Source organism: Cicer arietinum, chromosome 3 (assembly GCF_000331145.2).
Source record: "Cicer arietinum cultivar CDC Frontier isolate Library 1 chromosome 3, Cicar.CDCFrontier_v2.0, whole genome shotgun sequence".
Lineage (NCBI taxonomy): Eukaryota > Viridiplantae > Streptophyta > Magnoliopsida > Fabales > Fabaceae > Cicer > Cicer arietinum.
Window position 1 is genome coordinate 52,986,990 of NC_021162.2, and position 27,477 is coordinate 53,014,466.

The 27,477-nt window shown below is 32.3% G+C and overlaps 3 protein-coding genes across 6 annotated transcripts in view; all 3 read left to right on the forward strand.

The window, feature by feature from the left end:
• LOC101502941 (dol-P-Glc:Glc(2)Man(9)GlcNAc(2)-PP-Dol alpha-1,2-glucosyltransferase) overlaps nt 1-3,861 on the forward strand; it is a 6,264-nt gene extending 2,403 nt beyond the window's left edge. Inside the window, exons 4-9 of one of the 2 annotated variants that reach the window (XM_004492282.4) lie at nt 535-868; nt 1,642-1,903; nt 2,066-2,203; nt 2,286-2,490; nt 2,845-2,987; nt 3,558-3,861. In XM_004492282.4, the coding sequence (XP_004492339.1) occupies nt 535-868; nt 1,642-1,903; nt 2,066-2,203; nt 2,286-2,490; nt 2,845-2,987; nt 3,558-3,817 (1,342 nt within the window). In that variant the 3' untranslated portion in view covers nt 3,818-3,861. The remainder of the gene's footprint in view (nt 1-534; nt 869-1,641; nt 1,904-2,065; nt 2,204-2,285; nt 2,491-2,844; nt 2,988-3,557) is intronic. The other variant, XM_027333028.2, reaches the window with a different exon arrangement.
• An 11,454-nt stretch (nt 3,862-15,315) lies between these two features.
• On the forward strand, nt 15,316-18,383 carry LOC101503270 (uncharacterized). Its single transcript, XM_027332278.2, has one exon. The coding sequence runs from the start codon at nt 15,559-15,561 to the stop codon at nt 17,194-17,196; it is 1,638 nt and encodes a 545-aa protein (XP_027188079.1). The 5' UTR covers nt 15,316-15,558; the 3' UTR covers nt 17,197-18,383.
• A 143-nt stretch (nt 18,384-18,526) lies between these two features.
• Nucleotides 18,527-27,477, forward strand: LOC101503591 (pectin acetylesterase 5-like). 3 transcript variants are annotated; one of them, XM_027332279.2, is made up of 12 exons: nt 18,527-19,041; nt 21,880-21,962; nt 22,082-22,211; nt 24,122-24,195; nt 24,371-24,463; nt 25,160-25,284; nt 25,573-25,633; nt 25,774-25,827; nt 25,939-26,016; nt 26,299-26,404; nt 26,608-26,753; nt 27,098-27,477. In XM_027332279.2, the coding sequence occupies exons 3-12, from the start codon at nt 22,127-22,129 to the stop codon at nt 27,209-27,211; spliced, it is 936 nt and encodes a 311-aa protein (XP_027188080.1). In that variant the 5' UTR covers nt 18,527-19,041; nt 21,880-21,962; nt 22,082-22,126; the 3' UTR covers nt 27,212-27,477. The 3 variants fall into 3 exon arrangements, with proteins under 3 accessions (XP_027188080.1, XP_004492341.1, XP_012568993.1); XM_004492284.4 differs by lacking the exon at nt 18,527-19,041 and adding an exon at nt 21,245-21,769; XM_012713539.3 differs by lacking the exon at nt 18,527-19,041 and adding an exon at nt 21,276-21,769 and having other exon boundaries at nt 24,374-24,463.

The window sequence follows — 27,477 nt, forward strand, 5'->3', positions numbered from 1 at the left end:
AGGAATTGCAGTTGGTGACATTTGATAAATGTGTGGACAAGAGTTGTTCGGGGTATCATTTCAACTGTAAACAAATATCATTAACACTCTTGAAGCTTCATCCCTGTATTCAAGTGAATAAACTCCTAATATAGCAATTTATAATTGACGGTTGTTTTGTTTGGTCTAACTGTTTAAGTGATTAGTTAATAAATGAAGAGTCATACTAATGGAAACAACCGTAAGGTTATGTAATGAATATATATATATATATAATGCTTAATTGAAGGAGTAAATACTAAATGCACATCTGGGAAAGATATTGAGCCGTTTTGAATAATTAAAAGTTGTGGATGTTTGCTAAATTCTTTGTAAATTATCTGGCTCTGCTATAAGGTAATATATGGACTACTGCTAAAATTTGAGGATCAAGAGTTTGAGTGAACAAACAATTTTACCTAGATGAATATTATCAACAACTCAATATAAGTTATCTAAAGGATAATGTAGTATCAAATACCACTGTTGATCTTTCCAATATAAAAACTTCTGCAGGTACTATCTTTCACTTGCCCATATTGCTTCTTTGTTTCCAGGCCTTTACTGTGTAGAAGCTGTTTCATCATTTTCTGATCTGTGCTCTGCTTCCATTCTTCGATCAATCAATGGTGTCTTAGCTGTCATATGCAGCATAATTCTGTATGAAATTATTATTCACTTGAAGCCAACACTTGGTGACAGAAAGGCGATGCTTCATGCAGTTGTCCTATCCCTGTACCCCCTTCACTGGTTCTTCACTTTTCTTTATTATACAGACGTTGCATCCGTTACTGCAGTGCTGGCTATGTATCTTGCAAGTTTGAAAAAGAATTATTGGTTTAGTGCATTGGTAAGGTATATCTAGACTTTTATGTTGCAAGCATGTATATAAATAGATGTCTAGCTTTTTTTCCGATGTATATAAGTTCCTTTATTTTAATATCATGTGATTACTGAAACAGATGCCTACTGTTTATAACTTGATATTTGTTACTGAATGTACTTACTAGACAGACCTCATTTGTTTCTTATTATGATCGATTGTACTTATAACTAAGGGAAGAAAGTATATTCTTATTATTATTGGAAGACCCAATAAATTCATAATATACGAAATTAATACCTCATGGTCATCTGAGTTCAGAAAAAACTTCATAAAAATTTATTTTTGTACTACGTGAATTAGTTTTATTTTCGTAGCTATTATTAGTTCAATGGATCTTTTCTATACTTTTTCTGTTGTATGCTTGTTTTTTTCTGTTGTATGCTTGTTTCTATTGACTTGGTTTCTTGAATTTGGTTTGCATGACTCTTGGTACTTGTAAATTCTTATATAATCTACAAAATGAGGAAGCTCAAAGGAGAAACCCTTCAATCCTTCACCATTAGCGTTGAGATTGTAAAGATATTAAAAATATTTTTGTGCTGATAACTTTATTGAGGAATGAGAAGGAGGTCTTTTGAATCAATATTTTTTTTCTTTTGCTTTTTATGTATGTTGATGAATAGGTTTAGACACTTCCTATGTATGGATTATTTTACCTTTAACATCATATATAGATAATTCTTTATGTAATTCTATTTCATAGAGTGGCTGTAATAAGTCCAATATTGTCTATGTAGGTTGGAGCCTTTGCAGTTGTTGTTCGACAAACAAATATTATATGGGTCCTTTTTGTTGCATGCATTGGTATAATAGACATTTCTCTGATGCATGGAAAGGGCAATGGAAGGAAAGCCAAGTCAGATGTATCAATTGAGCATGATTTCACATATTCTACTGGTACGAGTGCAAAGAGTTTAGATCTAAAAAGGCGAAAGTCTGTAAATACTGCTAAGCACTCTTTGCCTAAGCCAAGGGCATCTACTCCTCGCTATTCATCAGGTTTGCTTATACATGTTTAGGAAAACCGCAAGGTCTCTTTTATGCTCATACATAAAAACATAAAATATTTATAACCAAGTTCATGGCAGATAATTCACCCATCCCACTCCCTACCCCCATATTGTGCAAAACATAAATACATATATTAATATTATTTTGCAGGTTTGGTTGATGAAATTTACACAGTCCTTTTAACATTATGGCGTATGAAGTGGGAGCTTTTAATTTCATTTAGCCCCTTTCTCTTGGTGTTGATGGCCTTTGTTATATTTGTCTATTGGAATGGAAGTATTGTTCTGGGTAACATTCGTTTTCTTGTTATCCCTTGTGATCTTTTTGGCCAATAAAACCCTCTTTCTAATGTATTCTACTGATACTGCAGGTGCAAAAGAAGCACATGCTGTTACCCCTCATTTTGCTCAGATACTTTATTTTAGTTTAGTTTCTGTTTTGGCTCAGGCTCCCATGCATCTCACTTTCACCCATGTTGTGGACCTGTTTCAATCGTTTTGGAGACGTAGGCCCCTTAGTTACATTCAGATGTTCCTGGCCCTTATTGCTGGCATTTTCTCTGTACACTTTTTCAGGTTACATCAGTCTCATATCACTGATTTAACTGGCTAGCAGAATCTGTATTTGATTTTTCAGTGATATACTGCATGTTCTGGTGAATTCCGTCTGATTTGTCTGATACAGTAAAATTTGAAGCTCATATTTCCAAAAGCATTTTATTAGTACATTATATTCTTTATTTTCATTTTCATTTGATATCATATCAAGTGATAAATTATCCTTGCATGTTGCATAAATCTTTGAACACTTACTCACGCAGCTCAACTCAATCTAAATCTCTAATTCGAGAAAATTAATACTTATGATGCATTCTAAGACTTGATTAATCTCAATTGTTTTGTTGAATGTATTTGCATTGATTTTTGCAGTGTAGCTCATCCATACCTTCTTGCCGATAACCGGCATTACCCTTTCTATCTCTGGAGGAAAGTCATCATGGCTCACTGGTCAATTAAATATCTTCTGGTGCCAGTTTACGTGTATTCATGGCTTTCAATCATTCATATGTTGGGTTAGTACATTGCCAAACAGAGTATTTTGTTTGGTTCAATTGCTTTTGGCGTTATAACTAGAAAAATTATATTTAGACGCATAAATTTGACATCAAATTTCGACAAGAAATTAATTTATTAACACGGTTCAAATATGTGGTTAATTACATTCAACAAATGGTTAACGAATGTAGTAAAGTGTCGCAACTCACTAATCATTTACTTAACTCAATGAACCACGATTTTAAATGTCATTGAACCCAATTTTGAAATGTGTATTTGAACACAAATTGTGTTTAATGAATAGCATGTATATTTGAACAACTGAAAATCATGTATATTTGAACGCAATTTGGATGATTAATAGATATATGTATATTTGAATGTCTGAAAATCATGGTTAATAATGTTCATAATCATGGTTATTTGTGTTTAATGAATGGTTAATGAGTTGCGACACCTTATTGTATTCATTAACCATCTTCTAAACGTTATGAACCACATTTAAACTGTCTTAACAATTTAAGACGTTATTGAAATTTGATGTGAAAAAAACATAACTCTTATTACTATTTTCTTTTCTCAAACAGGGAAAGTTAGAAGTAAATTATGGATATTGGCATTCTTCTTGGCTACAGCTGCTGTTCTTGTACCAGCTCCACTCATAGAGTTCAGATATTACAGTATCCCATTATATTTCTTGGTGCTGCATTGTAACATTAGGGATGATCAACATTGGCTTCTTACAGGGATGCTATATGTTGGTGTCAATATCTTTACAATGATGATGTTTTTGTTTCGGCCATTTCATTGGGATCATGAGCCTGGGATTCAAAGGTTTATATGGTGACTTAATTTATCAGGAAAAAAGGAAAACAAAAAAGCCTTGCTTTATTTAATGTGCCATTTTTAGTTAGTGAAAACGTAGTGCTATGTTTTTTGTGCCCATATAATTTTTGAAAACATTATACAAAATGACATTTTAAATAAAAACCATAAATTCTAAGTTCGTAGGAAACTAAATCCCCAGCTCTGCACCAATCGCCCCTGCAATGTGTGCTTGCTTCTTGCTTTGTATACACCATGCCGCTTTAGCCAAAACTTTACCTTCGTCATTTTTTTAATATCTTAAAAAAATTGAAAAATGTTAAACCATTGTTTTTGAAAATATATTTTTCCTTCTTTATCTTCTATTTACTGTATTTTTTTTTTTTACAGAATTCTATCATAATTATTCACTACATGTCTTGTTTTAAAAAAGTAAACGGGACCTATCCCATTTATGTTGCTAAAAGGAGAGGTTAGCCATATCTGGATGCCCAAATATAATCACTACAAGTGTGATCAATAGATTCTACTTTCTTACGACATATTGGACAAGTTAGAAGGCACAAAACCAGTCTTATCTAAAGTTTCATTTCAACTAGGATGGCTTCCTAAAGAATTTTCCATAATAGATGGATTTTTTGGGGGATATTCCACCTCTATATTACGGACCAACATGTGTTTTCTATATTTTGACTTTGAGAAGCTGATTCTAAAGCCATGTTTACTTTGGGAAAATAATACGTTTTTATTTTTGTAAAGTGTGTTTATTTCTTAAAGTTAAACTACATTTTTTAAAGTAAAAAAAGAATTTTTTTAAATATTTTTAAAATAATAAAATGATATTATTAAATTTAAATTTTACATTACTAAAATTTCTCACATCTATATATCACTAAAACGATTGTGATATCATAAAATTGAAATTCAAATTGAAAAAGAGGACAAAATATCAATAATTTTGAAAATTAAGGAATACAAATTTACAGATATAAAAAGTAAAAGAAACCAAAATTATGATTTTGATAAAATAAAATACTAAAATTACATTTAAGTTAAATAATTAATAAACTTTTAGATATTATTTTTTTTTTGTAAGCTTCTAAATATTTAATTTACTCGAGATACATTTAAGAAAAAAATTTAACTAGAGATAACAATTCAAAAGACTCCCTTACTACGTAATAAATCAAACTTAAATACATTTTAGTTCTTCTATTTTAATCGAGTTAAGAGTGAGACTAAAATAAGAAGTCAATGGAGGCAGTCACAAATTCCTTAAATTTGGTATTTAAGGTTTATCTAATTCAACTTCCCCTCATTTTAATTTCCCTTTTTTATATTTGTTATGTTTTAATTAAGTTTCAAATAAAAAAAAATTATTTAAATATTTTATTTAATTTTAAAACAATAAATATTGACATGACTTCCACTTAATCATATTATTCATACCACATTCTGATAGGATCCTAATAGTCATGGTTTACTTTAAGGATTGTTCAAGGTCGGAAACTTACAAATTTGAGTGAAAATCGCGTATAACTAGAGACCGCGGTAAACGGCGCTGCGAAACTCCAATTCTGCTGATTCCAAAACGAGGTGAAAGGTGACGTTCCAAAACGCAAGTTAGGCTTTTGAATCAGTGAAAACTAGTATATAGAACTCGAGATATGAATGCAGATTACTGATCACGAAAATTGGAAGAATTTGAGTATTAGGGTTTGATGTAAAGGAAACTCAATATTATTATTCAGCAAAGAAACCAAGAACAAAATTGGTGCCACAATCTAAGGATTGATAAACCAAGAAGAACGCCACAAGGATTAACAACCTTGATAAGTTCAACATGAATTCTTTCAAGAACTCTAGAGAGCAAAGCCTCACAAAAACAATATTCCAAAAAATCTCCTTAAAAAAAATAAGGGTTTGCCTTTTATAATGGCAACTCCTAAAAAGTTCTCTAAATTTGGCCCAACTGAAATTTTTACAGTTACACCCAAATTTCTTATTAATTCAGTCTATTACTTTAATTAAAACTAATATTAAAATTTGATAACACATAGATGCCGCCTTCATTCATTAACTTCTTCAATTTGGGTTAAACAATTGACTATCTTGGGCTTCAATTCTTCATGAGTTGTACTTGCTTCAAATAAAGTGGTTATCAAGTTATTTAAAACCTATTTCGCCTTCTTTGACCTTGCTCTTGTCATTGGGGTTTCAAGACCTTGAATATCCTCTAGGCTTTCTTCCTTGGTTATGCATTCTATGTCCTCATCATTCCCTCCTTCTTGAACTGAATTTACCCTCAAATTGCAATCTTCTTCAGCTCTGTTTGGCCGTCAGTTTGTGGGTGGCAAGTCGTGGAAAAGAGAAGTTTAGTTCCAAGCTTACCCCAAAGTGTCCTCCAAAAGTGACTAATGAATTTAGTGTCTCGGTCACTCACACTGCTTCTGAGTACACCATGAAGTCTAACTACTTCTTTAAAGAACAAATCTGCCACGTGACAAGCATCATCCACTTTTCTGCAAGGTATAAAGTGAGCCATCTTGGAGAATCTGTCCACCACCACAAAAATTGAATCTTTTTTGCTCTTAGACCGAGGAAGACCTAAAACAAAATCCATAGAAATATCAATCCAAGGGGAGTTAGGTATTGGTAAAGGAGTATACAAACCATGAGGCATAACTTTAGACTTAGATTTCTTACAAACAATGCATCTTTCACACAATTTGCGTACATCGTGTTTCATGTGTGGCCAATAAAAATGTTCATGCAACATGTATAAAGTCTTTTGTACTCCAAAATGTCTCATTAATCCTCTCTCATGTGCTTCCTTCACAAGCAAATCCCTAATGGAACCTTTCGGCACACATAACCTCTTTTCTTTAAATAAATAGTCATTATTCTTAAAATATCCATTTTGGGCAGCATGCACACAAGATTTATATATTTGAGAAAAGTCGGGATCATGTTCATACAATTCCTTAATTACCTCAAAACCAATAAACTTAGTTTCAAGAGTAGAGAACAAAACATACCTTCTTGAAAGTGCATCAGCAACAACATTTGACTTACCTTTTTTATGCTTGAACACGTACTGAAATTGCTCAAGAAATTCAACCCACTTGGCATGTCTCTTGTTGATCTTACCTTGACTCTTTAAATACTTCAATGATTCGTGATCACTATGTATTACAAATTCCTTTGGTAAAAGATAGTGCTGCCATGTTTGTAGTGCTCTCACTAATGCATACAATTCTTTATCATATGTAGAGTAATTAAGGGCAGCACCATTAAGTTTCTCACTAAAATAAGCAATGGGATGCCCCTCTTGCATCAGAACAACCCATATCCCCACATTTGATGCATCACATTCAATTTCAAAAGATTTAAGGAAATTAGGCAATGAAAGAATAGGTGCATGAGTCAATTTTTCTTTTAGGGTAGCAAATGCTTGTTCTTGTTTTTCACCCCATTTAAATCCCACATTCTTTTTAATCACTTCATTTAAAGGTGCAGCTAATGTACTAAAATCTTTAACAAACCTCCTATAGAAACTAGCTAAGCCATGAAAGCTTCTTACCTCGTTAACATTCTTAGGAGTTGGCCACTCTTGAATAGCTTTGACCTTTTCTTGATCAACCTGCACTCCCTGTGAGCTAATAACAAAACCAAGAAAAACTACATGATTTGTATATAAAACACATTTTTCCATGTTTGCATACAATTTCTCACGCCTAAGAGCTTCCAACACACTTCTCAAATGCAAAAGATGATCATCGTAAGATTTGCTATAAATCAAAATGTCATCAAAGTAGACCACAACAAATTTCCCTAGAAACTCCCTTAACACATGGTTCATCAACCTCATGAAAGTGCGAGGCGCATTTGTTAGTCCAAAGGGCATGACAACCAATTCATAAAAGCCATATTTTGTTTTAAAGGCTGTTTTCCATTCATCTCCTTCTATAATCATAATTTGATGATATCCACTTTTAATATCAATTTTTGAAAACACACAAGCACCATGCAATTCATCCAACAAATCATCTAATCTAGGAATGGGATGTCTATACTTTACCGTGATATTATTGATGGCTCTACCTGAATAGCTTTCACATTTTCTTGATCAACCTACACTCCCTGTGAGCTAATAATAAAACCAAGAAAAACTACATGATTTGTATATAAAACACATTTTTCCATGTTTGCATACAATTTCTCATGCCTAAGAGCTTCCAACACACTTCTCAAATGCAAAATATGATCATCGTAAGATTTGCTATAAATCAAAATGTCATCAAAGTATACCACAACAAATTTCCCTAGAAACTCCCTTAACACATGGTTCATCAATCTCATGAAAGTGCTAGGCGCATTTGTTAGTCCAAAAGGCATGACTAACCATTCATACAAGCCATATTTTGTTTTTAAGGCTGTTTTCCATTCATCTCCTTCTCTAATCCTAATTTGATGATATCCACTTTTAAGATCAACTTTTGAAAACACACAAGCACTATGCAATTCATCCAACAAATCATCTAATCTAGGAATGGGATGTATATACTTTACCGTGATATTATTGATGGCTCTACAATCAGTGCACATCCTCCAAGTTCCATCTTTATTAGGTACAAGAATAACGGGGACTGCACATGGACTTAAGCTCTCTTGCACTCATCCCTTTTGCATCAAGTCTTCAACTTGCCTTTGGATTTCTTGGGTCTCTTGGGGGTTAGCTCTATATGCTGGCCTATTGGGCAATGAAACACCTGGAATAAGATCAATTTGATGTTCTATACCTCTTATAGGTGGTAGGCCTTGAGGAACCTATTTGGGAATTACATCTTCAAAATCCTGCAATAAAGAAACAACTTCACTAGGAAAAGAATTGGTAAGATCTGCAACCTTTAAGTCACTCTCCTTGCTTAAAAGCAATAGCATTGGCTTTTTTAATTGCATAGCCTTTTTAACCTCTTTTTCTTTTATGAACAAATTTTGTGTTTTTCTCTCTTTCTTTTCATTCTCTTTTTCTTTTCCCTCTTTTTTTTGACTATTTTTTTCTTTTCTCTCTTTTTTTCTTTTCTCTCTCATTTTGGATTCATCCTCACCAACCTCTCTTGGAGACAAAGGAGCAAGAGTAATTTTGCGTTCTTTATGTATAAAAGAGAACTTATTTGTATAACCATCATGGTTGCTTTTCTTATCATACTGTCATGGCCTTCCAAGAAGTAAATGACAAGCCTCCATCGGAACTACATCACATATAACGATATCCTCATACTTCCCAATAGAAAAATCCATTTCCACCTGCTCACTCACAATTTGCTCGCCTTCCTCATTAAGCCATTGAAGTTTGTATGGTTCTGGATGGGGTTTAGTCACTAGGTTCATTTTTGCTACCATTCTTGCACTTGCAACATTAGTGCAGCTTCCTCCATCTATAGTTAAAGAACATAACTTGCCTTGGATGAGACATCAAGTATGAAAAATATTATTCTTTTGTGTTTCATCCAAGTCTCTTGATTGGCTGCCCAACATTCTTCTAACCATAAATAAGTCTCCTCCCTCAACAACTTCTTCCTCATTCTCTTCATCACTAGATGTAGCAGATTTAGAAGATGACCCGCTAGAAATATCTCCATTCTCCTTAAGCAACACGGTCTTCCCAAGCATTTGAAACATTTAATTTCACTACTTTTTGTTTTCTTATGAGCATCATTGGATTTATTTTGAACTCTCTGAGGTGCAACCATGGATGTGTTTGATGAAGTACTTCCCTCCCTCTTATTTCTATCCTTCCAACTATAGGAGTTAAAGTTAGAAGAATTCTTTCGGACACCTTTTCTTTTCAGTTGTTGTTCTACCTTAGTAGCTTGATGCACTAAATCCTCCAACTCCACATAATTTTGTAATTCCACAACATCACTTATATCACTATTCAGCCCCTGTAAGAAACGTGCCATAGAAGCTTCCCTATCTTCACTAATATTTGCTCTAATTAAGCACACCTCCATCTCCTTATAATAATTATCCACACTTTTGCTACCTTGTGTGAGCCTTTGAAGCTTATTGTGAAGGTCTCTATGATAGTAATAAGGAACAAATCTATTCCGCATTAACCTTTTCATCTCCACCCAAGTATCCACCATTGGTTCTTCACACCTCACTCTTTCTTTTTGTAATTGGTCCCACCAAATGAGTGCATAATCAGTAAATTCCATGGCTGCCACCCTTACCTTCTTCTCTGCTGTGTAATTATTGCATGAAAATAGTTGTTCAATTTTCATCTCCCACTCAAGGTAGGTCTCCGGATCACTTTTTCCTTGAAAAGATGGTATTTTAAGCTTCACTCCCTCTATTCTATCTCCTCTACCACCACCTTCAGTTTCTCTTCTCCTCCTCCTACCTCCGTCATCGCCATAATTTTCTTGATTTTCTAACTGTTCAATTCTAGCATGTAAAAGGAACAAATCTATTCCGCATTAACCTTTTCATCTCCACCCAAGTATCCACCATTGGTTCTTCACACCTCACTCTTTCTTTTTGTAATTGGTCCCACCAAATGAGTGCATAATCAGTAAATTCCATGGTTGTCACCCTTACCTTCTTCTCTGCAGTGTAATTATTGCATGAAAAGAGTTGTTCAATTTTCATCTTTCACTCAAGGTAGGCCTCCAGATCACTTTTTCCTTGGAAAGATGGTATTTTAAGCTTCACTCCCTCTATTCTATCTCCTCTACCACCACCTTCAGTTTCTCTTCTCCTCCTCCTACCTCCGTCATCGCCATAATTTTCTTGATTTTCTAACTGTTCAATTCTAGCATGTAAATCTTCAGTATGTTCCCTCAACATTCTTTGCATTTGAGCCGTTATAGCCTCCACTAACAATCTGTTGTTTACTCCTGGAGGAGGGCTATCATCACCACTTATTCCTGTCATACTTTAAACAAACAAAAGAAAACAAGTAAAGTGAAAAAATAAAGGACCTCACCACACAGCTCACGTGTTTACACTATTGAATTTGTCACTCGTGTTTCACTCAATTTGGCTTTTTTTTATATAATGAATCTCTCTTGCCTTTTTCCACTCAATTGCTCTCTTCAAGTTCTTAATTGAATCAACAAGAACTTTAATATTTTGAACCAAAAATCAGTATGAAGAATTTAGAGTAACACAAAGCAGTAGTAATGTGATTGGAAAATTAATCTAAGGAATTTTGTCAAACAGGTAGTGTGCACTACTTTTAACAATACTATTTTATTTTTAATTTTTTTTGTATTCTTTTCTTTTTTTGTTTTGTTTTTTTGTTTTTTTTAAGTAGCAGCAACACACCAATTAACTAAGAACAACAATTCAACAAAACAACACAACCAGCAATTTGGGTTTCACAAGAAAAGAAAAAAAATGCATAAACACAATTTTCCTCAATTCCAAACCTAGAGACAAGCTCTGATACCAAATGATATGATCCTAATAGTCATGGTTTACTTTAAGGATCGTTCTGGGTCGGAAACTTACAAATTTGAGTGAAAATCGCGTATAACTAGAGACCGCGATAAACGACACAACGAAACCCCGATTCGGCCGATTCCAAAACGAGGTGAAATATGACGTTCTGAAACGCAAGTTAGGCTTTTGAATTAGTGAAAACCAGTATATAGAACTCGAGATATGAACGCAGGTTACTGATCACGAAAATTGGAAAAATTGGAGTATTATGGTTTGATGTAAAGGAAATTCAATATTATTATTCAACAAAGAAACCAATAACAAAATTGGTGCCACAATCTAAGGATTGATAAACCAAGAAGAACGCCACAAGGGTTAACAACCTTGATAAGTTCAAGATGAATTCTTTCAAGAACTCTAGAGAGCAAAGCCTCACAAAAACAATATTCCAAAAAATCTCCTTAAAAAAAATAAGGGTTTGCCTTTTATAATGACAACTCCTAAAAAGTTCTCTAAATTTGGTCCAACTGAAATTTTTATAGTTACACCCAAATTTCTTATTAATTTAGTCTATTACTTTAATTAAAACTAATATTAAAATTTGATAACACATAGATGCCGTCTTCATTCCTTAACTTCTTCAATTTGGGTTAAACAATTGACTATCTTGGGCTTCAATTCTTCATGAGTTGTACTTGTTTCAAATAAAGTGGTTATCAAGTTATTTAAAACCTCTTTCGCCTTCTTTGACCTTGCTCTTGTCATTGAGGTTCCAAGACCTTAAATATCCTCTAGACTTTCTTCCTTGATTATGCATTCTATGTTCTCATCACATCCTCAATAGTCAAATTGATAGATAAAACAAAATATCTCAATTTAAAAACAATGCATAAACTAAAATTACGAAATTAAAAAAATAGAAAAAACAAAATTACTAATCAATCTATTATATATATTTAAAACAGACCCCCGAATGTTACCTCACCTCCGAATGCCACCTCATTCTATTTCATCCACCTATACAAATATTTCCTACATCAGCCAAAAAGCTGATGTGGATCTCCTCCTTTCTCCCCTCTCAATCATGCTCTCAATGTCTAATCTCATTCAATCATTCTCTCAATAATAATATTATTTGATAATAAATTTATAAATTATAAAATTATTTTACAATTAATTATAATAAATTTATCAATTATTTTACAATTTGATAATAATTTATAATTTATATTATTATCAAATTATTTTATAAGTTATTTTATAATAAATTTATAAATTATTTTATAGTATTATTAGTCATTTACCAGTTGCAATAATTTATATTATTAGTAATTAAATTCAATGAAAAAATTCACCTAATCACTCATAAATATCGTCATAAATGCTCTTTATCTAATTCTTTTTTCAGTAATAAGTTATAATTTATATTATTATTAAATTATTTTATAAGTTATTTTATAATAAATTTATAAATTATTTTATAATATTATTAGTTATTTACCAATGGTAATAATTTATATTATTAGTTATTAAATTCAATGGGAAAAAACCACCTAATAACTCATATATATCGATATAAATATCCTCCTTTCATAACATTTATATTATTCACTTATGGTGAGTAATGATTTTATACGTTAAAAATTCAATTACTCATTAATGTTAATCCATTTATAATTTCTTTCAATTTATGTCAATCAATTTCTTAGTAACATTTTATACAATAAAAAATACACAAATTTATAAAAAATAATCATAAAATAAGAATATATGAAAAATTATTAAAACAGTTACTTCCAATTATTAAAATACACAAATTTATTTAAAAATATAATATATATGAATATATTAAAAAATAGGCTAAATTACATTTGTGGTCCCTTAACTTAATTTCAGGTAACATTTTAGTCCTTTATCTTTTTTTTTTTTTCCCCGACTTGGTCCTTTATTTTAATTTTAAGTGACAATTTGATATTTTATGTTTTAAAATTTCAACAATGATATCCTTTTTGTTACAAAAATTAAAAAAAAAAATTCAATCAAAACTCATAAAATTAATTATATTCTTCAATATAATACAAATTTCATCAATTTCGTAACACAAATATTCAAATAAATTCATATTTTCATACTTTATTTGATATTTTTAGGAATAAATGACTAAATCAGAAAGAAAAAAAAAAAGATAAAGGACTAAAACGTTACCTAAAATTAAGTTAACCACAGATTTAATTTAGCCTAAAAAATATAATCAACAAAAAGTTTCTTATATATATGTGTTTTGAAAAAATATGTTAAACACTTAATTTTTATCAATTAAATTATATATTTATAATTGAATGCTATTTTTTATTTTAATTTTTCTTATTATAATGATAATTTGAATGTTAAAAAATAAATGAAAATTTAAGTATTGTATAAAATTAAATTATTTTTTAATAAAATTTATTTTTGGTACATATCAACATAACTATAACTCAATTGCATACAAACAATTAGTTAAAACTTTTAAATACCTAAAATTGATTTAAAGTATATGTAAATCTTTAATAAAATTAATTTCAAACTCTTGATTAAATATATTCAATAAATTTTTTTTACAACAACTTCTCTTGCTCGCAATTAGAATATCATAATAATAAAACAAATAAATTTAGACTACGCTACAATATAATTCAACATTAACATTTTTTAAAAATAAAAAATATTAAATAGTCAGTCATATTTTTAAATTTTTATATCTTATTTTTGGGTTTGTATTTTACATTTTATTTCGTCAAATAAATACAAGTATCATTATATGTTGAAAAATAAATTAACAATCAAAGTACAATGAGTCAAACAATTATCCTGTATAATAAGTTATCATACGAAATTTACAAAATATTTTAAAAATTAAATTGGATGATTGTGATAAACATTATTTTTCCTCATTTTAATTTTCTAATCATATTCAATTATTACAAATCAATAAAGTAATATTATAAGATAACTATATTTATAATACATAAAATATTACTTATAAAACTTATAAAATTATTTTACAATTTGATAATAATTTATATTATTATCAAATTATTTTATAAGTTATTTTATAATAAATTTATAAACTATTTTATAATATTATTTTATAATATTATAATTCATTTACCAATGGTAATAATTTATATTATTAGTCTTTAAATTCAATAAAAAAAACCACCTAATCACTCATAAATATCGACATAAATGTTCTTTATTTAATCTTCCTTTTATGAACAATTATATTATTTCACTTATGGGAGTAATGATTTTATACGTTAAAAATTAAATTACTCATTAATGTCAATCCATTTTTTTAGTAACATTTTATAAAATAAAAATATATATTCTATTTGATAGAAAAAAATAAATTTATTAAAAATAATCATAAAATACAAATATCTGAAAAATTATTGAAAAAGTTACTTCCAATTATTAAAATCTATCATCTATTATATATATTTATAATAGACTCCGATGCCACAACAACTTATTTTTTTTTACAAACTTTTGATGAAATATATTCAATAATTTTTTTTACAACAAATTCTCATGCTCGCAATTAGAATATCATAATAATAAAACAAATAAATTTAGACTACGCTACAATATAGTTCAACATTAACATTTTTTTTAAATAAAAAATATTAAATAGTAAATCATAATTATAAATATTTACATCTTATTTTTTAGTTTATATTTTACATTTTATTTCGTCAAATAAATACAAATACCATTATATGTTGAAAAATAAATTAACAATCAAAGTACAATGAGTCAAATAATTATCATATATAATAAGTTATCATACGAATAGTAAATAATATTTTAAAAATTAAATTAGATGATTGTGATAAACATAATTTTCTCTCAATTTAATTTTCTTAATCATATTCAATTATTATAAATCAATAAAAAAATATTATAAGATAACTATATTTATAATACATAAAATATTATTTATAAAACTTATAAAATTAATAATTATTATTTGGGCAACGTGCGGGTCATAATCTTAATTAATTAATGATATGACAAGCTTTCGCCATTCTCTCCTTCTATCTTCTCCAGACAGACTCGATCCAAAGACCACACCAATGAGCCACTAAATTTTTCAGGTTTCAACTTCTCTGAGCCCCATTTCTTTCATTCAAACAGGTGAAGTTTCTTCTTTCTTTCCTCTCTCTCAGATAAATCCAAACTCTTCCTCATTTTCCTTTCAATTTTCTCTCTATTCCCACTCTCATTTTCCCACCAACACTACAACCTGCATCGCTCTTATTATCAACGATGTTTTCTCCCAAGCACATCCTTCCCGCCCAACACAACCTCCTCCCGTTCTCCACCGCCATCTCCGCCGCCATCACCGCCAACACTTCTTCCGCACCTTCCCTCCCAGAAAACTACCAAATACAACCCCCAATCAAACCCTGGCCCCACCGCCTCAACCCTAAACTACTCTCGTCTCTCATTTCCCGCCAACACGACCCCATTGTCTCCCTTCAAATCTTCCACCACGCTCAACACCACCACCGCCCTCCCTTCTCCCACAATCCTCAAACCTACCAATCCATTTTCCTTAAACTCTCCCGCTTCCGCCGATTCCGCGAAATCGAATCCCTCCTCTCCAACCTCCGCCGTTTTCCCCAGCAATTTGAACACTGCTGTGGCGAAGAGCCCGTTGTAACCGTTATCCGCGGTTATGGACTTGCTGGAAAGCCCGTAAGGGCTCTCAGAACCTTCCTGAGGATCGAATCGTTTGGGATTCGACCATCGGTGAGGTCTCTTAATGCATTGTTGAATTCGTTGGTTCAGAATAAGCGTTACCGATTGGCGTTTTTGGTGTTTAAGAATTCTAGAGATAGGTTTGGGGTTTTGCCTAATGTTGTTAGTTGTAATATCTTGCTTAAGGCACTTTGTAAAGGGAATGAGGTTGAAGTTGCTGTTAGGGTTTTGGATGAAATGTCTGGGATGGGTTTGGTTCCCAATGTTGTTAGTTATACTACTGTTTTGGGTGGGTATGTTTGGAGGGGTGATATGGTTGGTGCTACGAGGGTTTTTCGTGAGGTTTTGGATCGAGGGTGGGTTCCTGATGTGACTACTTATACTGTTTTGTTGGATGGATTTTGTAGGTTAGGGAAATTGGTGGATGCAATAAGGGTGATGGATGGTATGGAGGAGAATGGGGTTGAGCCTAATGAGGTAACTTATGGTGTTATGATTGAGGCTTATTGTAAGGAGAAGAAATCTGGGGAAGCAGTTAACTTGCTCGAGGATATGCTTGAGAAGGATTGTGTACCGGGTTTGGCGCTGTGTTGTAAGGTTGTTGATTTGTTGTGTGAGGAAGGGAATGTTGAGAGTGCTTGTGAGGTTTGGAGGATGGTTTCGAGGAAGAATTGTAGTAGTCTCGACGGTGGTGCTGTTGTTGTGAGTACACTTATACACTGGCTTTGCAAGAAGGGGAAGGTGTTGGAGGCGAGGAACATGTTTGCTGAGTTTGGGAAGGGATCGATTGCTAGTCTATTGACGTATAACACGCTGATTGCTGGATTGTGTGAGGGAGGAGAGCTTTGTGAGGCAGCGAAGCTGTGGGATGACATGCTGGAGAAGGGTGTTGTTCCTAATGCTTTTACCTATAACATGTTGATTAAAGGGTTTTGTAAGGTTGGAAATGTCAAGGAGGGTATCAGAGTTCTCGAAGAGATGTTGCAAAATGGGTGTCTGCCTAACAAATCAACCTACTTAATATTGATTGACGGGCTTTTGCTTTCGGGTGGAATGAAACAAGAAATCAACAAGGTAGTTTCAATGGCCATCTCCACTGGAGTTGATGCTGACATGTGGAATCTTTTTGTAAAACCTGTTGTGGATAATGTAGATAGCGGTGCAGCTGAAATTGATAGGATATTATTAGAGAATGCAGTGTGATAATACTCTGAGCCATGTTGTTGAATATTGGGAACTATATCCATTTTTGAGACATTCTCTTAGCTGGTATTCCTACCAGTTAGTGAACTTGAAAGTGTCCGTCAATTGACTGGAAACCATTTCTTGGAATTTTTGTCATATTTGGTCCAATTTTAATGGCTGGTCATTGTAGTTGCCACCAATACCAAAGTTTTCATATAAAAATCTAATCACCATCCCTTGCATCTTAAGGGATGTTGATTGGGCGAATATGGTGACACGAGTGAGCAGCCTAGCCCGTCACTTATTCATTGTGTGTTGGACATAATGAGGACTTACGGATTTGGACGTGCAGGGAAAAATTTAGTAAAATCAGCCTATCTCTTTTTAGTTTCTAAATCTACTAATGAAGTTGTGTGGTCTGATTTAGAAGAGAAGGTATTCAGATTCTTGTAGAAGAGCTTGGCTCCATCCAACGCCATAGCTCTTTCGTGCAGGCTTTTCTTAAGAGTTTGCCAACTAGAGTTAATTTATTTCAGCTAAAGATGTTAACTATTGTTAGTAATAGTGTGACTAGTTGTGTGCTACGTGGACAGCAAGCAGAATCTGCCCTGCATTTATTTAGACATGTATTTTTACTTCTAGAATATGGTATGCTGCTTTTAATTGGTTGAGAGTGTGTATGCCACTATGCCTATTCCAGCCACTTTATTCTAGTTGTTAATACAGTTCTGTGGATGTGCTCGTGGTAAGAAAAAGAAGATATGGTCTTTGATTTGGATTGTGGTTATCAGGTCTATAAGGGAGGCTATTTAGGTACTGCTATGAAAATAAAGGGTGATACTAACACTATGTAGAAATGTGAAAAGGGATGACTTTGAAACAATGTAGCGAGGCATAGTGAATGGAAGGAATGGTGATGGTCTCTTTTGACAGCAGGAAAGATAACAGAGATACAGGACATGGGTCATGCTTCGAATAATCCAAGAGAGGGGGATGATTATGATGCTGATAATACGAGGCATTAATTTATTTATGCTTACAGGTGGTGTAGTAGTTAATTTAGATGTTAACTGTCAGCATACAGCATCAGAGCATCTACTATGTAATGAATTTGTTGCCCTAATCTAAGCATGTCTTTTGCTTGGGTATAGTTAATAAAATTTGCTTTGCTTATCAATAAAAAAGGTCATTTAGCAGTCTTGTAATCAAGTTATTTTTTCTTAGTAGAGATTTGATTTTGTAGCAGTTTTTGAAAGGGTGAAGGTATTTTCTTGGTAAATCTCATCGTTCTTTTTGTTACTGTTTTGACTAGTGTATAAATCTGAGAGATTGTATTACTCGAATGGGGCAATTTTGTTGTATTTGGGTTAGAATACCCCCTTGTAGTCTCTTTAATAAACTTTGCCTTTAAAAAAAAATGCTACTACTGTCTATTTCTCAATAATGGTGTGTTTATTTTCGATCTCTAATTCAATTGTTTGCATTACATTGTAGGTTATTTTTTAATGTCTGCCAAAGTCTGGGTATGAAATGCTGGAACATATAGAGTAGATGAATATCTTGTACGATGCTTTACATGATTCCTTTTGTGATGTATTTGAAGATTGAGATAGGTTAAGGAGACTGAACCTGAGTGGGTTTAATAACTTGATAGTTGATACTATAGGCTTTGGTGTTTGATAAGAGAGTCTTATTCCATTTCTGTTGTGTGAACAGAAACAATTATACCTAGAAGAATATTGTCAACTATACATTAAATTATGGAAAATATAATGCACTAACAAATTTGAAGGTTTGCAATATAAAAACTTTTGCAGGTATTCGCTTGCCTTTTTTGGTTCTTTGTTTCCAGATTGTTACTGGGTAAGGCTTTCATCATTTTCTGATATGTGCTATGCTGCAGTTTTTTAATCAATTTGTTTCTGTGTGCTTGGATTTTGTATATTATGATATTGCTTAATGCTTGATTAATACCTTGAAGGCTATGAATCACCGATACAAACAAGGACACTAGACACACAGCACTGACACTGGTAATAATTCAAGAAAATAGAATTAGATGAATATAATACCTGTGTCGTATCGTGCTCTATAGCTTGAAGCTATTGTTGTTGTTGAGTAGAGGCCATTGGTTTTTTTTCCATTTTAGCTTCCCTCAATAATGACGCTTGGTCAGTTATTACTATTTGCACGTAATATGTTTTGTGATATGTCCAGTTGGCTGTTTTGTGGAGAACTCAAGGGAAGAGTCCATCTGACTATAAACACAATTGTTTTCCCTTGTGTGAATAGTAGTGGGTTTTCAATCGCAAATAGTAGAAAATAGTGTTTTATTCAAATTCCGTTAAGCTGCAGTGCTATAGCACTGCTATTTGACAACACCTTGTTCAAATTAGCGTATCGTGAAACAAAAGAGATTTGTTCAAATTCCGCTACATTGTAGCGATTTAGCCGCTATTTGACTACATTGGATTTGAAGAGTATATTTTGGTTCATTTTTTACCTGATTTTTGGGAGACTAAATTGCATTCACTTTACTTTTGTGCCTTCTTTACTGTTACAAGTTTTAGATTAAGTGTGATTTGCTTGTTGGTTGTTCAGGTTGAGCATGAGTCTTTATTGTTGCACGCGACATTGATGTACACTTTTTGACATATAGAATTGCAGCTATCTTGGTACTGTTATCACTGAAGATAGACAGGGAAATGGGAAAACTAGCTCTTGCAGCAATAGTTAGCTCATGGATTGTTCCTGTAGCCATAATGGTCAATAACATAGTTCCCAAGCCATATATGGTGAGAAAAAGTTTAATAACTTGGGGAACGGACAGTTGCTAAGACTTAATCTACTCACTGTATTTTCTTCACATTGATGAAGCCTAAATCCCAAATCCCTCAATACAAGCCCTAATTCCCCAAATCCTCCATCACCCCTTCAAAACACTGTTTGAATCGTTCTGCTTTGATACCTTTGACTTCGAATAATTTACACTCTTTATTCCATGAATAAAATGAGGGAGGTGGTACACCATTGTTCAAAAAGTCCATGGAGGTGAATAATATTGGAGAGTGGACTGATCCTCTTCCATGAAAAATTGTGTTCAGAGCCAACACACGATTGAACCTAGAAAGGCTATTCCATACTGGCTCGTACAATAATGTTCGCAAATGTTGATTTGAATTCCTTTTATCTTTTCCATATACATGTTTGATTGTTTCTCTGTCGTTGAGGAATCTGTATTTGGACAGTTTTATGCTTTTGTAGGATGACCAACAAGTAGTTTATTTGGAAGGATGATAGGGATGAAATTGTTGTTGCTGAAACAAAAACACCTAGAAGAGAGCTTGGAAGATATTGCAATTGGGGATATGTGGAAAGTAGTTCTAAATTCTAAGATTGATAGTTTGGTTGTTGACATCACGTTCATAAAATTTATTTTATTTGCATCATTTGTGATCCTTATTTATGGTAGTTTTTACTTCATTCATTGGGCATAATTCTGTGGATTCATATGTGATGTTTCTGGTTTACAATAGTTTATGTAATTTGTATTATTTTAACTAAATGATCAATCCATATAATTTACCAGTGTTAGAGAGTGTTTCTTTAGTGTATTCATGTGTATGCTCCTGTATTATGTAATTTGTACTGTCTTCTCCCGTAAGTGTTCCCTTCAAAAAGACTTCATTCGGATGCCCCCTCATTCACAAAATGAGCATGAGGTTTGGGTGATTGATCCCCTTAAACGGGAAGTGATGGTCACTTAATGATATCCTTGTTACCTTGATTCCCAAGGTGGAACCTTTGCTCTAATAACCCATAATCTCTACTAGCTAGAACCTCGTTTTTTATGACTTGGTTTGGAGGTTAAAAGATAGCGTATCCATTAATGTTTGAAATATATTGATTCCAAAGTTTGGTAGACTTTCTATGATAAAGAAGGTTTGTTCTAAACTAGGTAAATTCTAATTAAATGTTATGGTAGACAAATCTTTGAAAATTGTTTAAAGTTTTGAGGACGATATACGTTGTGTCATTAAATTGAAGTTGATAGTCTTATTCGTTTTTATTTTTTGGAGCTTAAAAATGTCACTTTATTGATGATTTACTTGATTAAAAAATAAATTTGTTGAACTGATATTGATCAAAACAGGATCTCAATCATAACAATGAAAGAGAAACGTGAAATTGTACTTTCGAAGATCCCTCCCTTTGTATATTTGTATACAAATGGATCTCAATACACGTGCCTATTCGTATACATATACATGCGTTGACTACTCACTCCCTAACTAACACATCACAGTCCCATTTTGCATTTCACCAACCAACCATCTCGTTCTCGCCGTGATGCCTTTGTCTCCTTATTCCAACTTCATAACTATAACCACCAACCTTCGTCTTCGCACTCTATTCATCTTAATCAGAAAATGGACCATAAAACATTACTCAATCGCCGCATTCGGTTTATTCCTTTTATTCTCATTCGTTTTTCTCATTCGATCCAATTCCCATTCCCAATATGACACTCACTCCCTCCTCAATTTCATTCCCTTCACCCCTCTCACTAACGCCAAACAAATCGGCGCTCGTAGGTTCCTTCATTCATTCATTTCCAACACACACTCACAAATTCACAAATTAATAATTACAAAATTAACAGATTAACGCTAACCAATTTTTGTTTTTTGTTTTTTGCAGTTTGCTTGGATGGGACTGCTCCTGGTTACCATTTTCAAAAGGGTTTTGGATCTGGATCCACTAATTGGTTGCTCCACGTCGAGGTTTTTTTTTTCATAGTAAAAAAAAAAAAAGCAAACAGACGAGCAAAAGAGTGTCTGAATGGACACTAATAATAATAATAATGATAATAATGTTGTTTTGGTTTGGATTGTGGGTGTAGGGAGGAGGGTGGTGCAATTCGATATCTTCATGTTCTTATAGAAAAATGACTGCTTTGGGATCATCTAAGTATATGAATACAACAGTTCTTTTTTCAGGGATACTAAGCTCTGCCCCCTCTGAAAATCCTGGTAAAAGTTCCCATAACATTAATATATTTGCCTTTATAATGTTCTATTAATACTTCAATACTTTATTACTCCCTTTGCTCCTTTGTAAGTATCCTTTTTTAAAAACTTTCCCTATTTACTTGTCATTTTCAAAGTTTAAGTAAAGTAGTATTAATTATTGTTTTGTCAAAATTACCCCTAATTATTTATTGTAGAGAGATAAATAGGTGAAATGAGATAATAAATAGTTAAGGGTATTACTGGAAAAAGAAATAACCACATAAAAAATGCACAATTTATTAGTTTTTATTGGTTTGTGTAAACAATTTTAAAAGGCAACTTAAAAGAAACAAATGGAGTATTAACTAGTAACAATCTTTCTCTCCTTTTGTGGGTGTGGTTCTAAATTGAGATCCACAACCATAATGACGGCTGTAATATAAAGGTTTTAGAGGACTTTGCAACATCACAACAACAATTGTGTCACGTCGAACACATTTATATGCATTTTGATGCAATGTCAACAACATAACCATAATCGCAAACCATGACATGCACACAGAGCTGGCTCAAGGATAAGACCACTAAAACAACCTCGGTAATCCTTTCTACAAATCAAATTTTTTAATGAATAAAAAGGACTATTTTTTTTTATTTAATAAAAAAGTCCCACATGTTACTATTGTGAGAACTTATATAAATTTAACATTATCTATATTAAATCAACTGACTTTATTATCCATGGTAAAAGAAATATTATACGACATTAATTATATTAATTTAATAAATAATCTAAAATATAAATGTAAACTAAAATATATGAATCAAATTGAACTGAAACTTTTATTGAATCGCAAAAGATTTATAGATAAATAACTAAAATTGAAAATATCGATTATTGTTCGTTCATACAAGTTTGAGAGATTTATTGGTAGAAAAAAGGTAATGTTAAACTTATTGATATAGATTTTACTTAGGATGAATCTTCAAAACACTTTTCTTGAGAAACAAGCTATTTGGATAAAGTAATTTGTTTTTGTTGCAAATTATTTAATTTTATTCCGAACAAGTAAATTGACTTCTAAAGGTAGCAGGGATTGGAGAAATATAAATTGAAAAATCATGAGACAAGTAGTGAGCACATTGGTAACACGAGTTCTTGGAGTGATACAACGTACATAGACACTATTTTCTTATTCAACTAAAAGATAGAAAATTTGAGACGAGTTCTTATGTCGTTGTACAATAGTTGAAAGATCTTATTTCATTTTTTAAAAAAGTTTAGAGAAATTGGATTTGAAAATGTCATGATTTCAGTCAAAAAATTTATATAGTTATTAAATATAATATTAATAATTTATTTATTAACTTTGAAAAGACCCTGAGAATCTCGTTTTAGACCTCCTAACATGTTGGACTGGCCCTGGACATGCACATGGGTATCTCTGTGTTTAGATGTTGTAGTAATTTATAATTTAGATATGCCTACATGGTTGTGTTTTCACATATGGCTCATGTGTTATTGTATCATTATTACAAGTTGAGGGGGATTTGGATGAGCTTATTTGGATTTTGCAAACGTGCTAGGAAGATTTTGTGAAAATAACTTGTAATATATCTGTAAGTTGTTTTCATTTTATTTTTATCTGCCTTTTCATATACCTAATTGTTGTAAGTTGATTTCAAGTTATGCATAAGCTCTTGTAAGAATAGTGTTTAATTAAGTTGTATATCCAAACATCCCCTAAATAGTAGATTATCAGTGTTGTAATTTCGATTGGTCTTGCAAGATATTCTCTCTAACTTCGCCGAGTATGTTTTGGCTTTCAAGATATCCCTTAGATATGTGTGGTTTGTGCTGCTGGAAACTCTGTTTGTATTACTGTTTGAACAAGTGATGTTGCTTAGCTGGATCCGTTAAACTTATTCAGATTTCTTTAACTGGAACAAGGTGAAGATACGCTACTGTGATGGTGCATCCTTTGCTGGTCACCCAGAAAGTGAGGTTAGGGTTGGTTTACTTTTGCAATTTTGAAACTTTAGGAGTTTACTCATTATTTGGCATTGGTTCTTGGTGGCTCCGTGTGTTGCATATCGATACCCAAATAAGAAATTATTCCTTTTTTACAATTGGGTTTATTTTGTCATGAGTTTTATTTTTCCAAAACAATTATATACAGCAGAAAGGAAGTGGGTTGTTCTTCAGAGGCCAGATCATATGGGAAGCTATTATGGATGAACTCTTATCAATTGGCATGTCTAAAGCGAAACAGGTTAAACTTTTACCGCCATCCAACATCTTTTTTTCTTTTAAAAATATCTGATATTTTTATTACTACTGCAAATAGTAATGCTTCTTAAAATTGATAAAATAATATATTACTGCCAGTCATCTCTACTTACATTTTATCACTTGCATTATCAAATTTGAAGACTAAAACAATGAGCGAATTTGTTGTGTATTCCATTTGTTCTGCACCTGTTAATCTTAGGTGATGCATATGAAAAAGTCATATTATGTTGTTAATCTTTTTGTAGTCATAATCCAAGAATCTATCTTTACTTTTAATATCACATTTGTGTAACATGACAAAGTGATTCTTGGTTACAATGAGTTAATATTACTTGAGGAAAAAGGTAAAATAGTTTCCTTGTTTTTATTATCGTTGTATTATACGAATGAGCTAATATTACAGTTTTAGTAGCCAATAAGCCTTGCATGCAGTAGCACAGATGGTGTAATATGAAAGCTTAATTTATGAATTTGAACAAGTGCAATTTCAAGTGAAAGAAAGTTAATGCACTTTATTAGTTTGTTTGCCTTCTATTTGGTATGAGCTGAATTATGAATAATCAAATTTAATTCACTCAGGAGAATGAATTATCATAACCAACTGCTTAAGAGTTACGATGCATTGGCCCTGACCTAACTTATTAGCATGTCGTGATAGACAAGGTTACTTTTGTAGGCTCTGTTGTCAGGATGCTCTGCTGGAGGATTGGCAACTCTTATACATTGTGATAGCTTCCGACAACTACTTTCGAAAGAGGCCACTGTCAAGTGTCTCGCTGATGCAGGCTTCTTCCTTGATGAGTAGGTTTTTTTTTTAAAGCCCTAGATGAGTAAGGTTATCTTAACATATCATTCCTTTTATGATATTTTCTAGCAAAACTTAAACTGAAAGTTGCCAAAACTACTTGTATCTTATTACATTATGGGTGATCCTAAGAAGATTTGAGTTTTATTAACTTCTATATGGATTTCAAAATCCTTATATCATGTGTCAACTACTCATTTATACCTCTATGTTGTATGTTAACGTTAATGCATTATGTTACCAAGTAAATTAAATTAGTATAATCTATGTTGTATAAATTTCAGGAAGGATATTCTTGGAAATAGCACAATGAAATCTTTCTATCACGAAGTTGTCCAGCTCCAGGTAATGCTGTGCTTGTTTATATGTAACACAGTCTATTGAGTGTGATAACTATATATGTATCGATGAAGTATACATAAAAAAAACATGAAAAATTGTTCCACTATTTTAAGTTGTCTAATTTTCATATATCTTGTTGTCAGGGTGTTGCAAAAAGTTTGCACATAGATTGCCTTGCTAAAATGGAACCATCTAAGGCAGGTTTTAGTTTCTTAAACTTGTTACACACCTTTTGGTATAGTTTGTATCTGTAAAATTTGAGTCATATGTTTAAGTTAAGAATAACAAACTGTTGATTTGTAATGCAGTGTCTCTTTTCATCAGAAATTCTGAAAAACATAAAGACTCCTGTTTTTCTTGTTCATCCAGCTTATGATTTTTGGCAGGTAAATTCCCTCAGACAAATGTTTCCTTGTTGTAAAAAGTGTTTCAAATAGCGGCTTATAGCTTCGCTCTAGAGTAGAAGAATTTGAACAAATCACAATTGTTCTGCGATATGCAATTTAGTAAAAAGGGTTGTCAAATAAAGACTACAGTGGCACTATAGCACTGTGGCGTAGCAGAATTTGAACAAACCGCTATTTTTCGTGATTTGCGATTGACAACACTAGTTGTAAAGCGTTTTATTTTTTATGTCAGACATCTGATGGAAATTAGATTGTATTTAGATACACAATATTTTGGTACCTGAAGGATCAGATCCCCACGGTCGCTGGAAAAGCTGCAGATTAAACATTAACAATTGTGATGCTAACCTGATTGATATACTTGACAGTAAGTAAATACAGTAGCTACCATATAGTCTTGTGATATCTTATTAAATTATTTGATCATTTTGACATCATTTTTTAATAGAAAATACCTTGTTAAAAAAATAAAAAAATAATTTTTGTTACCGCTCAATGCGATTATTGACCTGATACCCGAGTTTAGTATCCACACTGAGGCTTGGATAACTTGGAAATTATCAATGTCAGGTTTCCGCAATTCTTTGCTGAAGACTGTGAATGAATTCCAGCAACGAAAAGAGATTGGAATGTTTATAGATTCCTGCTTTATCCATTGCCAGACTTTGATGGGGGAGACATGGCATTCACCTAACTCTCCAAAAATAAACGATAAGGTAATCATTGTTTTCACTATTTTCATATGTGATGAGATCATATAAACTATCGATGTCATGGCATTGGCTGATTTTCATTGTTGTACTTGCTTCATGATAGTCATTCAAAAATAATGAAGTTCTATCTCTACTTTAAACAAAAGCATTTTCTTCACTTGAAATTGCAGTGCCAATTTTGTTTATATTCTTAAATTTTTATATCTCCTATTCTTTACAAATTCATATGTATTAGAAATCCTGACGTTAGGTCTTCAGCAAACTATAATCCATGTCTGGTTTACAGTCTAGTTTTCATACTTCACTGTTATTGTAACTACCCTTTACTGTTGTTACCTATGGAGCAGACAATTGCTGAATCAGTTGGCGATTGGTTCTTTGACCGACAAGTGGTAAAGCTTATTGACTGCCCTTATCCATGTAATCCTACGTGCCATAATATGGATTTCACCAAAGTATAATCAAGCTAAGTATCCCAATTTTCATTGCCTATTTTATCATGGATCTGCATTTGTCAAAAATCATGGAATGGAGAGTCTCACCGTTCTTCATTAGTTTGATTAAGAGAGAGATGGAGAAGATGGAGAGAGATGTCACGAGAAGTGAAGCTCTCCGTCACTGTTGTAAAACTTAATACTATAAATGCCAATATCAATTGTACACAAGATTTTTGTTGTGCAGAAAATAGTGGTACTTCATTATTAATAATTATTGTTGTACTTTATCA